This window comes from Prionailurus viverrinus, chromosome A1, assembly GCF_022837055.1.
Source record: "Prionailurus viverrinus isolate Anna chromosome A1, UM_Priviv_1.0, whole genome shotgun sequence".
In the NCBI taxonomy this organism is placed as follows: Eukaryota; Metazoa; Chordata; class Mammalia; order Carnivora; family Felidae; genus Prionailurus; species Prionailurus viverrinus.
The window spans coordinates 90,577,786-90,592,016 of record NC_062561.1 but is presented as its reverse complement, the minus strand read 5'-3'; the positions used below and the strand labels follow the sequence as shown (position 1 = coordinate 90,592,016).

Here is a 14,231-nt window from a genome sequence, read left to right as displayed (position 1 = left end):
AGCATTATTCAAAGAAACACTTAGATCCTATTTTCGCCTACTGACAGGTAGTTAACTAGGCTGTCCCACTGGGGCAGCCGAGGTATTCTAAAATAATATTCACATGGTGGTTGGGGTCTCCAAAGTTGACACTACTTTTAAAAACTCTGCTCCTTTATAAACTCTGATCATGGTTTATTAAACCAACACACTGAGGAATGTATGCCTTCCCCTTCTAGATCAAAATACAGTTAATCTTGTAACTGAAGAATACTTATGACAGAAGTGATTAAAGATGAAATTAGATATTACTTAGGCAGACTGAAATCAATTTTCACATCAAAGTTACTTCGATTGGAAAGCTCCGTAAAGTGGACAGATCTGAGTCCTCGGTCTAAGGTGGGGTGCGGCACGTGAGCTGGGGCTTTCTGAGCCTCGTCCTCTCTCACAGGACCACATGCCTTCCTGTAACTGGGCTTAGACAGCTTTGGGAGGTCATTGTGTTTTACTTGGCAATGACCATGCCCATCACTGCAGTACCTTGGAGCACATTTTATCTCCTTTCAAAGTACATGACCCGGGTTCCAGACTCCACTGTGCACTAGACATGCATCAGGTGCCGGACAGTCAGTCTCCCTTGGGTCTCAACTCCCTTGTTTGTAAAACTCAGAAAATACCAGCTTTGCCTGTTTCACAGGGGGCTTGGAATAATGAGGTGGAGAGGGATTCTGAAACTGTTAACAATCATACGAGAGAACGTAGGACAGAAAAAAATCATGTAGGCAGCAATGTTTAAAAAGCAGTTTTTAAAAGTTTTTAGAAAAATCTAATAGAGGTTTGTCTCAGAAAAATGCAATTACATCATTATGAAAGAACCCAGGCGGCAGAAATGCTCTTAGAAGAACAAAGAAGACAACTGCGTTCTTCCAGAATGTTGGCCATCTGCAGTCCTGCTTGGGAGAGGAGTCCTGGCCATTCGAGTCACTAGTATATTCTCTTCCCTCACTCTTTTGTTCCTACGTGATGCTGAAGCAGAATTGTGCGGCATTCAAGCCCTTCTCACCGAACAACTGAAACAGCCCCTCATCTCCCTGCTTCTGCTCATGCCCTTGACAGTCTGGCTTCGGCTCAGCAGCTGCAACAACTGTTCCCAATGTGAGTCAGACAGGAGCCTAGAAATGGGTGGGCGCTCAATAAATGTCTAGTGTGTTCATGATAAAGGGTCGTTTTTGTAGACTAAAGGGTGGTGAGAAAGGAAAAGACCATCCCAAGAAGCCTGGCTGATCTTCCAGGTGTGTGCGTGCATTACCGTCCCTTAGCTACCACGGGCTTCTCATTATACCCAAGAGGAACCAAGGCTCAGAGAGGCCCTGACTCATCCGGCCCTGTGCACCCAAGGTGGTCTGGCTGAGGCTGTCTTTTCCTTGTGGGCTACTGTGGGGACAGGCATTCCTGTTCTATCCCAGATCGTACATCTGAAAGCAAATCTCAGAGAACTGCAGTCTGCTTTCCAGAATCTTTTTCCATGCTTACAATTTTTAATCTAATGTTTGAAGGTGTGGGCAAAACTTGTCTTTGGAGAATGACGTTAATCTCGGTGTGTATTTTGAGAATGACATTAGGTGGCCTTATATATAAAACTATTAATTATTGACACTGCAAGATGGTAATATGTAAAGTAGGAATTTTAAATTATTTAATAATGCTCCAAAAAGTATTCAGTTTTCGTTTTTGTACTTTCTGAAGAAAACATTCAATTTAAAAAAGGAAAGGCATAAAATGAATAAGAATTGAGACAAACGAGATGTTAAATAGATACTTCTAAATTATTTATCTTTAGAATTTATCAAGTTTTCCTTTTTAAACTGAGTCTGTTTTTAGACTTATTAATAGTTTGGAACAAGCAAATCAAAGGAAAGGCTATGGAAAACTGCTGGAAAATTTATTAGAACAAAATAAAATGCTGTATTTAACTCCACATAAAATCTGTGATGTGAAAAATGTCAAGGAAGGCAAATAAAATGACAGGAACAAAATCTTTTCCATGTTTGTGTTGTAAAGAATTTATATTACAAGAAAATCACCCTTATAAAATTATAAAAAATGAAAGCAACTTTAATAAAATACATACAAAACACTGACTACACAGCTTGGTTTCCTTTAAAATTAACCATCAATCTGCCAATGGACAGAGACCACTTTAAGCTTTCATAACGAAAAAACAAAATCAAAGACTAATGAAAATAGTAAGTGGAACACAAATGAAAAAGGGAATATGTGAAGAACCATGTTAGAGTAAAAAATATTAACGATGGAGGAATATGAGGAAAGAAAGCTATTATAAGTATTACATTATCTCTTCTCTTTTATGGTTGATGTCATTAATGTGATTTGCTAACCACAGTATAAATTAATCTTTTGCATTTTATATTTATTAAGACTTCTCCAGGTGTGTCACAAAAGAACCTTCTAGATGGATCTTTTAAAAATTTCTACAAAATGTCAGCAGAGTAATAGGCAAGAAAATTAACATATCCTGTTCCTCACAAACTTTTCCTTTTATTCTCTTTTACTTTGGTCTTATGTAGTGTGCTTCAGTTCTTACTTTGGGGGGAAAATATTTTAATCCATACTGGTAACTAACAAAATGGTATGCTAATTAAATGACACAAGGGTATTGGCTTATTAAATTTAGATAGCAACTTTCCTTGTTAAATTAACTGAATGGTCTAATAAATGGTATTTTCACTTAAATATCAGAATACATCTGTCAAAGAGTAAGTAAATTTCTAAGCTATTTTTGATAAAATTAAAAACTAATATAATTGGTTTAATAAAACCATTACAGGTAGTCAAGTAAAAAAGAAAACGTAAAGTTGAACCATTTGGTTTGTGACACTACTTTAACAAACATAATATAGACCCCCTTAGAACACAGTCTAGAATTATAACATTTTCCTTTTGAGCTCCTGCTGCCTTTGGCATTTATGGAAAGCATGGCCGGGAAGGTCCCGGGAAGGATACGATCAGTGCCTTGGAATATCACACAACCTTTCACCAGCTCTCCCATGATGCACCCCACTGACCAGATATCAACTGAAAACAAAATGAAATGACAAAATTATGAAGTGCCATGAACAAAACAAAGGTGAGGAAAAGGAATTCTAACAGTGTACTAAACACACAAATATGGAAAAATAAATTGCTGGCTAAGGGTGAACTTTTTACACAATGCGAATGAGTGCTGGCCTCTCCTCTGGCTTTCAGTAAGCGGCAATCTGGGCTTTAGCGCCAAAGATTCCCGGACTTCCCAGCTTGAGAAGCAAACAAAACCCCAGAAAGGAGAGGTGGCTGTCCCCGCAAAGCTGTGTGGCCATGTGCCCACCCCCATCGCTACCCCCACCCCCGTGGCCAGTGCTGGGTCTCTCCCTGTGAAGGATACAGTCTCTTCCTGGGAACAGGACTTTATGGAGGACCATTTCTGCCATGATGCACCCGACAGACCAGATGTCCACTACCAAACACCAGGTGATTAAAACCAGCCAGAGACCCCCATGCATCTTTCTCAAACCCCCTCCCAACAGAGACAGACCCAGCTTGTCAATGGGAACTTTTGTAACATATGGACATGACACCCGCCGAACGGTCCTCGCTAAACTACCGTGTCGGTGGGAACTCACAGAGGCAGATTGCTCGTGTGGGCTCCAGGTGAGGACCCGCCAGAGGTGCCCTGACTTCCGGCCTTTCCCCCTCTTCCATGGGGCCCAGCTGAACCCCAGGCCTCAGCCAGGAAGAGGGCTATTTACTGCAAGTGGGGGTGGGGCGGGAGGAGTCAGCAGGGCCAGCAGGGAGCCACAGGGCTGTGTCCCTTATCTGTCAGAGTCAGAACACTGCTTACAGAGCATCTAAAACTTGAAGCACAGCTCATTCCCTGATGACTTGTGCAAACTTTCAGACTCTTAGCAAGGAAATGTGATTGAGTTCTTTTTGACAAATTTGTCAAGGTCTAAGTTACAAAGAGCTCTGATATTGCTAGAGTAAGTTAAGTTTTGGTGTTAAAAAACCCATTTTACACAAAAGAGAACATGTATTATTCCATTTATACCAAGTTCACCAATAAGTAAAAGTAAGCTTTGGTGCTGGAAATTAGGATAGTGGCTTCCTTTGGGGGTTGAGACCTGGAGGTGGGATGGGGAGGTCTTGGGTACCACTGCTGTTATAGATTTGCATACTTCTCTATAATAAATATGTTATACTTTGATAGATGTTCACAAATACTCATTTTGGAAGTGAATTTGTAACAGTGGGTGATTTCTGCCAGTAGAGATGGGCCACAATGACTTGTGTATAACGCAGCCCCCACATCGTGCTTCCTTTGGCTCACGGGACAAGGCTGGTGGTGACCAGCAGCCATGTGTCACCCACACTCACCATTCTCTTTGTAGCCCATGCCCAGGATGACTTCGGGTGCCCGGTAATACCGTGTCACCACGTACGGGGTCATCATGAAGTTGGTGCATGCTGTCCGGGCCAGGCCAAAGTCAAGGATCTTAAGCGTGCAGTCTGATTTTACTACGATGTTGCTAGGTTTCAAATCCTAGGGCAGAAATGGTTTAAATGAACACAATGAACAGGAGTGGACAACACTGTGTGAGTAGGGATTTGTGAAGCTGGGGGTTGCTGATGTACCTGAGTCCTGGGGGAAACCGGGGCGGGGGAGGGGGGCAGGCAGAGTTAGAACTGAACACTGGGATTTTGGAAAATGTTTCTCTCTTAAGTTGAAACGAATACAGATCAGCCTAAAGGAGTCAGATGGTCACCCTCAGGCCCACGTGGGAATCTTCGTGACATCCTTTTGCTTAAAACCTTCTCAGTGCTTCCCCAGAGCCCATCCATCCCTCCTCCTGTTCATCCCGCTGCCCACAGAAATATAATGTAAGCCACGTACTGAACTTACATTTGCTAGTAGCCACACCAGGAAGAATGAACACAAATGGGTGGCATGAATTTTAATACTCTACCTTATTTAACCCAATATATCCACAATATTATCATCTTATTTTTGTTTTGTTTTGTTTTATTTTAGAAAGAAAGAGAGAGAGCATGAGCGGGGTTGAGGGACAGAAGCACAGAAGCACAGAGAATCTCAAGCAGGCTCCACACTCAGCATGGAGCCCAATGTGGAGTGCACAAGTGAGATCATGACCTGAGCCGAAATCAAGAGTCAGATGCTCATCCAATGGAGCCACCCAGGCGCCCCCATAGTGTTATCATTTTAAAATGTAAGCAACATATACAAATTACTAATGACATACTTTACATTCTGTTTTTGGTACTGTCTTTGACATCTGTGTATTTACAATAACAGCCACATTCTGAGCGCTCAACAACCTTATGCGGCTAGTGGCCGCCATGCTGCATAGCACGGAGCTAGAATTCTCTGACTCTGCAACCTTCAGATGGCTCTTTCTTCTTTCAGAAAAATAATTCCACAATCACTTCCTTCTCTCCGAAAAGAAAGCCCACCCCACCCTTGAGGCACCTTCATCTTCCCCTGCCAGCACCAGTTCTGTGACAGGAGATGCAGGACCCAGGTTGACGTAGCAGAGGCTCAGAAAATGCTTGCTGTGTGAACACACAGGTCACACTCGCCTATACCCCATACCCTGAACACATGAACACAATTTCTGCAGTGTCTTCCCCACAACCCCAGGCCTTTTTTCATGGTGACCCTACCTTCCACCCCCGATCCCAGAACCTTCCTCAGGCCACAGGAATCCAACTTCTGCCTGAGACAGCAGCCTGAAAACTCACCCTAGACACTGCCTTCCAAACTATCCCCATCTATTCTTTTCCCAAGTCACATCACACAGGAGGACCTGGGAGGGTTTTAGGTGTGAGGTTTCAGGCCCAGTACCTACCCGACTAACGCTTTCCAAGTGATGTGTCACAGATGAGCACACACAGGTGTGTGTGATGGCTACAATGTGTTAGCAGGATAAGCAAGAAACCACTTAAAAATAACATCAGCTGAAATTATGTTCCATTACTGTTAAGTGTTGTCCTTCCAAACTTCCTGGATTTGGTTTAAATATCTAATGTGTGAAAATTGCAATGAAAATTCCGACCAATTCCCATGCAGATGCTCTGGCCCCTCATCGGCCCCAGAGCACCATGTGACCACCTTCTCCGTGTGTCTTGATGTGGGAAAGACTCGGGGGAGCACCACCACCCCACACCCACAATTCTGCAGGCGCTGAATCAGCCCCTCACGCAAACCAGTGACTCTTCCCTGTGAGGAGGCAGTAATAACAGCTAAGGCAAAATAAACCAACCTGTTCCTAGTTTCTTTTTTTTTTTAAACCAGACTGTGGCAAGAAGAGGCAACTGAGAATACAAATTGCTAACAAACGAAATAATGCTCAACTTTGTGAAAAAAAATTATTATAATTTTTTTAAATTTCCAAATGACAAGGAGCTATTTTTGGTCTCTCCCGTGGCAATGAGGAAAATCATGATAATATCCAGGGCTGGCAGGAGAAGCCAACACAGAACCTTCCTTACACTGTTGGTGGGGATGTCAATAGGTGCTTTCTTTTTAGCAGGCTGATTTTTGAAAAATTTGTAATGTCTATACTTTGCCACCCAGCAGCCCCTGAAATACACTCTGGCCTTGGATCTAAAGCAGAGCCACAGGGAGAAGGGTTACTACAGCTGCACCACTGGCCAGTTCAATGAACTGCAGAGTGAGTTAGAAAACATGCCCACACTCAGCACCCAAAAACAGTCCAGTGAATAAATGGGCAGAAGATGTGAATAGACACTTCTCCAAAGGAGACATCCAGATGGCCAACAGGTGCATGAAAAGATGCTCAACATCACTCGTTAGGGAAATACAAATCAAAACCACAATGAGATATCACCTCACACCAGTCAGAATGGCTAAAATTAACAACTCAGGGTACAATAGATGTTGGTGAGGATGTGGAGAAAGGGGAACACTTTTGCACTGTTGGTGGGAATGCAAACTGGTGCAGCCACTCTGGAAAACAGGGTGGAGTTTCCTCAAAAATTAAAAAATAGAACTACCCTACAACCCAGCAATTGCACTACTAGGTATTTATCCATAGGATACAAAAATTCTGATTTTCAGGGGCACATGCACTCCAATGTTTATAGCAGTGCTATCTACAATAGCCAAATTATGGAAAGAGTCCAAATGTCCATTGACTGATGAATGGATAAAGAAGATATAGTGTATATACACAATGGAATACTACTTGGTGATGAAAAAGAATGAAATCTTGCCATTTGCAACTACGTAGCTGGAACTAGAGGGTATTATGCTAAGTGAAATCAGTCAGTCAGAGAAAGACAGATACCATATGATTTCACTCATACGTGGAATTTACGAAACTCAACAGATGAATATAGGGGAAAGGAAGGAAAAATAAGATAAAAATAAAGAGGGAGACAGACCATAAGAAACTCTTAAATACAGAGAACAAACTGAGGGTTGCTGGAGGGGAGGTGGGTAAGGGGATGGGTTAAATGGGTGATGGACATTAAGGAGGGCACTTGTTGGGATGAGTACTGGGTGTCATATGTAAGAGATGAAATCACTGGGTCCTACTCCTGAAGCCAAGACTACATTGTATGTTAACTAACCTGAATTTAAATTTGGAAAAAAGAAAGAAAAGAAAACATGCCCCTTTCACCTGTCAGAAAATTCTTGTCTTCTACTGATTTGGTTGGAACATACTTTACTGCCATCTGCTGGAAAACTGTGATAATAAAATGCAAATCAGGCTGTCCGGTGTAGACAGTGGTCTTGGCAGGCTTTGGGGGAGGTGGCCAACCTCTGGATGCCTGCTAATGGGAGGCTCCCCACTTCCGTGCCGCTCCCTCATCAGCCTTCACACAAAACCAGGTGCAGCTTTCCAAAACCAACTGGACTTAGAGCTTCAAGGCAGCAGAGTCAAGACAGTTCTGTCCCTTTAAATCTTGAAAACCACCCCAAACAAGGAAAATAAGAAACACATATTAAAATAGGAAGGACACCTGAACTTGGGGCTTGACCCACAGGGTGTGGGGATAGTGAACAGAGTGCGGCATCCCTGGGACAGCCAACAAGAGTGCACAAAGCATGTGTAACCAAGAAGGGCGAGAGCAGCAGAAGAGGAGGAGGCCGAGGGCATCACCCCACAAAGCACCACAAGGCCTGGTCACTTCTCAGATCAGAACCCACTGACTGAAGAGGTATCCTAGGAAGGAGGACTCTGCACATGGGGACAAACATCCACTGCTTTGATTTTCCCAATTCTTCCCCACAGGTACCTATAGCCACTCGCCTGGGTGACCGAACCTTGGCATGGGAGGCTAAGCAGTTATCTGGAGGACTACTGGACAAAAGCTCTGCATGGATCTTGCAACTTGAAGACCCACTTAGAAGGGGGTTGGGAGGCCGGGTAAAACATGGAGACTGGTCCAGACCTCTTCCAGCTATGTTATGATCCTCTTTTCCAATCCGTGTAGATGAATGCATTTGTGCAATCAATGGCTTCACGCCGTCCCTGGGGCCTTATTAATCATTCCAGCAACTCTACCACGTCGTGCACAGCAGCTGCAACCAGGACTATAAGCTGGTTATGTCGCAGAGGTCTACACTCTCTAGGACCACCTAGTTTCTTCTGGGCTGGACCAGTGAGTCAAACTGAGATGTGACAGAACCGCTATCCCTGCATTCCTTAAGTTGCAATGGTGGCGCTAATCTCCTCTATCCCTCCCAACCCCCCGAGATCAATAATATTTTTGAGTTGAGGGGACAGTCTCATGTTTCCACTTGGCCTTCCCCATTGTGATACTTCTTACCTCACAGGCCAAGGAACCAATGCAGAGGTCACTCCAACTGCCAAGTGTATCCTTTCCAATCATACCCTTGCAGGGCTGGGGAGGTGACTGCCGGGTGGATCCATGGATCCAGTGGCCCACCGTGAGCCACCAGAGTCAGACCCCTCAGATCTGAAGGTTTGGGTCACATGTAGGCAAGCCATAGTGACCTGCCAAGGTGGTGGCTGAAGGTAGGGAGAATGGAGAAGGGAGAGAACGAGCATCTGTTGGGGCTCAGAGAGCAGCTGCAATGACAGGACCTATAGTTTGTCCCAGTGGCCTACCTCCTCCCAGTTCCCCTCAGGAAGAGAGGCCCATGGGGAGCATCGGGGAGCTTCTCTTGACCTGTGTGGCTCTTGACCAGTGACTGTGCGTGAAGCTCCTTCTTGTGAGACACCAGACTTCCCTGGCAGGTGGCTCATGGACTCCAGGGCGGGCAAAGCTTTCTGAGAGCTGTCCTGCAGCTCTGCCCTCAACCCCTCCAAAGGGTCAGACCCGTGCTGCCTCCTTCTGGCCTCTCCACCTGCTCCAGCCCACTCCCCAGTTCTTCCTCACAGGCCTTCTCCCAAAATGCATCCTGCAGATCCAAGCCTATCCTGGCACGCCAATGCTGTCAGTGTAAAACCCCACACGCTCTATGGGGACAAAGAGCAGCAGAGGGGCAGGAAATGACTTGACTGAGTACAGTACATTCCAACCTCAGTGAGTGGCCCAAGCAAGACAGGGGGACCACAAATCCAGGAGACACTCAGGAAGTGAACGACAGGTGCTCCAGAAGGCAGCGTGCAGCAGGGATGGGACACTGAGGGAGGTTTTGGAAAGATCTGTGTAAAGGTAATGGTAGACCTTCCAGATCCCCCCAGCTTCACCCCAGAAGAGAGGTCTGGGCTCCTTCTTCAGTCGTACGGCCCATAATTGAGAAAAACTGAAATCAAGTTTCCAGACTAGGGCCTCAGGCATAATACCAACAGATGTGCTGGTATGTGGCCCAGGGAGGGCATGGGTGAGGGGCACAAGCCTGAAGACAGGGCTCTGTGGTAGAGGCCTGCATCCCACCTGGTGAGAACCTGGCCCCACCCCAATTCTCACAGCTCTATGGCATGGCCTTCCAGACTGAAGGGGCCACGAAGTGCCCACCACAGTTAAAAATTTCCACATCAAGGCATATCATCATAACATTTTAGAATGAAAGAAATAAAGGAATATTTTTAGAAGATTCCAGAGATAAAACCCAACAGGGCACTTGCAAAGGATCAGGAAGAAGAATGGTGTTAGAAAGCTCAAAAGCCAAATCATACCACACTACAACGGGGTGCTGCATTTACAACCTGGAGGGCGACTGATGTGTAGCGGAGAATTCTATGTCCAACCATACTATGACTCATGTGGCAGGGCAGAGTAAAGAGTTTCAGGCATACGAGGCCTCAGAAAATTTACCTCCCATGCACCACTTCTGGGGAAGCTACTGGAGGATGTGTTCCACCAAAACAAGGGAGTAATCTGAGAAAGATCGGACAGGGGTCCGGAGGCAGGGGGTCCAACACCAGGAAAAGGCAAAGAGAACCACCAGGAAAAAGCGAAGAGAACCACCAGGAAAATGCTGGGCCAGGTCCAGGACAATCCCTCCGCATCAGGTATGGGGGCAGCCCATCTATCTGGGAGCAGCACTGAGGCTCCAAGAGCAAGATCTCACAGGTGATGCAACAGCACATCATCTGGGTGAACTGAGAGAAAACCTAGATGCCCCGCAGAAGGCTTAGCGTTAACTTAGCAAGTAGAGCATAGAAAACCACCCCATCCTTGAAAAACAAAACAATGAAAACAGAAATGCAAACAAATCAAAAAACAAGTACTGTTAACTTCAGGGACAAAATGTTGAAAGGAAAAGAAATACAATCATCGTATAAATAGGAGGCTGTGCAGCGGAGAGCATGTAGGGGGTCACGATGATGTAAAACACACTATCGATACTGGCCCAAACTTGAGATTTCCAGGTTTACAATTCACAACAGTGTAAATACCTGGGAAAGCAGGGGACAGGAAAGGTGGCAGGGAGTGGGTCTGGGTGGGTAAAATGGAGCTAAATTGGTACCTTACGTCCCCAACTGAAAAAAGGCCAATGGATAGAGATCCACTATTATTTCAATATACAGACAGAAACACCAATGTGACAGCTAAAAGAACAGGGTTTGCTTCTGGGGAGTGAGAAATGAGAAGGAGAGAGTGGGGACCCTCTTTTAAAATAAATATTAGAACTATTTGATCCTTAATTAAAATAAGGAACAAATCAACCGACTTGCTCAGCAAGTTGCAGAACAATTACATAAAAGTTGATCCCCTTTCTGAAAAATATAAATTCAAAAGGACATAAGTACATGCGGATATGTTGGTATCAGCATAAATAAGGAGAGAGTGTCACTGTAAAGTTAGTAAGGAAACACACCTAACTGCTATCACTGGCCACCTCCAGGCAGCAACGGAGAGCTGGGGGCCTTTTACCTCTTTTAAATTTTGAATCACAGAAGTGATTCTAAAAAGTGGTAGGACCGTGGGTGTTTTATTTTTCAAATAATTAAATTTTACGTGTAGTATGAAAGCACTTTAATAAGCCAAACTGAAAGGGTATATCTTGTGTATGGATCTGTGTATAGGAGAAAGGACTGGAGAGGCTCACGGACAACCGTTAACCCACTAAAGGACTCTTGCAGGTCACGTCTTGGGTCCTGGAGGGGTCCCAACAGGGCCTCTCACTCTTTGCTTTCTCTCTCTTTCCCACAACGAACATGCATGACTTTTCATGAGTAAAACAAAGCCTGGCAAGCACACAAATGTGTGAACAGATACAAGAATGGCAAGGCCTGTGGAGTGGTGGACAGGATGGAGAAGTGGTCCATGGAATCATTTGCTCAGGTGTCCTCAGGTTTCAAAACATTGTGCTGGGCAATGCAGACACCTCTTTGGACTTTGGACTCTTTTTGACTTTGTGGTCAGCAGGAGTGGGACCAACCTTCAGGGATGGAACATTCTGTAACATGGGCATGTGTGTGCCTCAGCCCTGAAAAGGTCCCCAGGAATGTGAAGGTATTGCTTCCCCATGAATCTCCTGCTCCAAGAAGGGAGAAACAAGTGAGGCAAAGCGTTTCCCTTTACAAAACTGATAAGGCTGAACATTACGAGGCCTAGTAATAATAAGGCTGGAAATTTATTCTAAAACGTGAATTTAACACAAAATGTGTTCAAGAGTGTCTTCGTTTATACAAAGGCCTATGAAAATTTTAGGAAGAGAAATAGAATGGTATGTTGGGAAGTCTATTTTTAATTAAAAAAATTAATATTACTTATAATGCTAAGTGAAAGAAGGCAGAGACAAACGCCATATTTCACTCATATGTGGAATTTAAGAAACAAAACAAACAAAAAAACAAGCAAAGGGATAAAAAAGAGAGAAAGAGAGAGAGAGAGAGACAGGCAAACCAAGAAACAGACTCTTAACTCTAGAGAACAAACTGATGGTTGCCAGAGGGGAAGTGAGTAAGGAATGGGTTAAATAGGTGATGGGGATTAAGGAGGGCACATGTTGTGAAGAGCACTGGGTGATGTATAGAACTGTTGAATCACTATACTGTACACCTGAGACTAATATTACACTATATGTCAACTAACTGGAATTTAAATAAAAACTTAAAAAAGAGAAATAATGCTATTTTTAAACCAAATTTGTATTATTCGAACTGAACACTTGGTGGCAGCAAAGGCCACATTTTAAGAAACAGCACCCGGTCAGGAGGACGTCTCAGTGTGTGATGCCCCAGACAGGCCCTGGGAGGACCAGGTACGCTGCCCACGCATACTGGCTTTGGGGTCACAGACCTGAGGCCCAGGACGAGGATGAGGGGCGAGGGCAGCTTAGTCCTCTCAGAATGGGTGGGCTGTGCCGCTGTGGCCAACATTTCCTGGCACCTAAATGATCTACTCTGCACCACTGAAAATCTCTCTATTCTTTTCTATGTGAATAGGCTTCATTGTTCCTGTCTCACTATCTTTCTCCCTGCACAGATTTTCGTTCAGAGAAATTACAACTTCTTGATGTTGGAAGAGAATATCTAACAACAGTCTGTCAACAAAATTAGTATGGTAATAACGCAGGGAATGCTAAGAATGTTTCCAACAAAATTATATTATCTCTGCCTATAGCCTCACACAACATTTTAGTTGTTAAAGAAAAAATCTATCATGATGGTCTGCTTACATAGTGCTACAAGTCAAAAAATAAACAAGAACTCCTAAAACCAGCTTACAGAATTACACTGTATCTCACTGGTTTTTAAATGTTACTTCTTGATAGTCCAGGCAGCTGTCGTTCAAATCCCAGGAGAGCCCAGTCAAGAGGCCCACCCAAGGCCATTCCCAGAGTTCCCAACAGTGGGGCTGGGATGCTGGAGTGGCAAAATTTTACAACATAAGAAATGGATATTTGGCCCATAATTTAGGTAAGATTTCTCAAGCAATGGTATAATTTACTACTTAGCCTCTAACCATTCCCAACCCCAAACCTAAATTCCTGGCTCTTTAAAAATGCCATTTCAAATAATGGTGAATATATTAATAGATGAGTCTGGGTAAATAGTTTGGGATAATTTGGTAGTTCTCTGTCCTGCTCTTGTAATTTTTAAATCACTTCAAAATTAAAGGTTAAAATTTTATTTTTTTCTTTTGCAGCATCAAATGGAGCAGCTCAAGCCTACATCCAGGGTGGCTCAAGTGGGCTGGGGAGAACCAGGCACTTCACAAAAACATCTTCTACTCTCAACAGGATTTGGAAACTCGACATGATCCCACGGTTTCTTTGGATTCTCAATGCTGACAACTTTAAAAAAAAATTGGGGTGCCTGGGTGGTCGGTTAAGTGTCCAACTTTGGCTCAGGTCATGATCTCATGATTAGTGGGTTTGACTCCCGCATCAGGCTCTGTGCTGACAGCTTAGAGCCTGGAGCTTGCCTCGGATTCTGTGTCTCCCTCTCTCTGCCCCTCCCCTACTTGCCCTCTCTCTGTCTCTCTCTAAAATAAACAAACATCAAAGAATTTTTTTTTTGAAAATATTAAATTCTTTTGTACCTTGAGAATCACGGTAACAAAATGATTGTGATTTTAAAAACAAAACTGACACGGCATCACTACTTACTCTATGAATTATACCAGCTGAATGCAGATGTTTAATACCACAGAGCATCTGGTAGAGAAGGTAGGACATTCTTTCATGGTCCAACTCCATATGAATAACCTGACATAAGTTAGCATCCATTAATTCCATGACCAAATACCTGAGGAAAAAAAAGATCAGCCATGTACACATAAAAATTACC

The 14,231-nt window shown here is 43.9% G+C and overlaps 1 protein-coding gene across 4 annotated transcripts in view; it reads right to left on the bottom strand.

The window, feature by feature from the left end:
• Positions 1 to 14,231, bottom strand: part of MAPK9 (mitogen-activated protein kinase 9) — a 59,679-nt gene that overhangs the window by 8,005 nt on the left and 37,443 nt on the right. For 3 of the 4 annotated variants that reach the window (XM_047861616.1, XM_047861613.1, XM_047861620.1), the window contains 3 exons: positions 14,051 to 14,189; positions 4,411 to 4,576; positions 3,004 to 3,075 (listed from right to left, as the gene is read on the bottom strand). In XM_047861616.1, the coding sequence (XP_047717572.1) occupies positions 3,004 to 3,075; positions 4,411 to 4,576; positions 14,051 to 14,189 (377 nt within the window). Of the gene's footprint in view, positions 1 to 3,003; positions 3,076 to 3,421; positions 3,494 to 4,410; positions 4,577 to 14,050; positions 14,190 to 14,231 lie in introns of all 4 variants that reach the window. The other variant, XM_047861630.1, reaches the window with a different exon arrangement.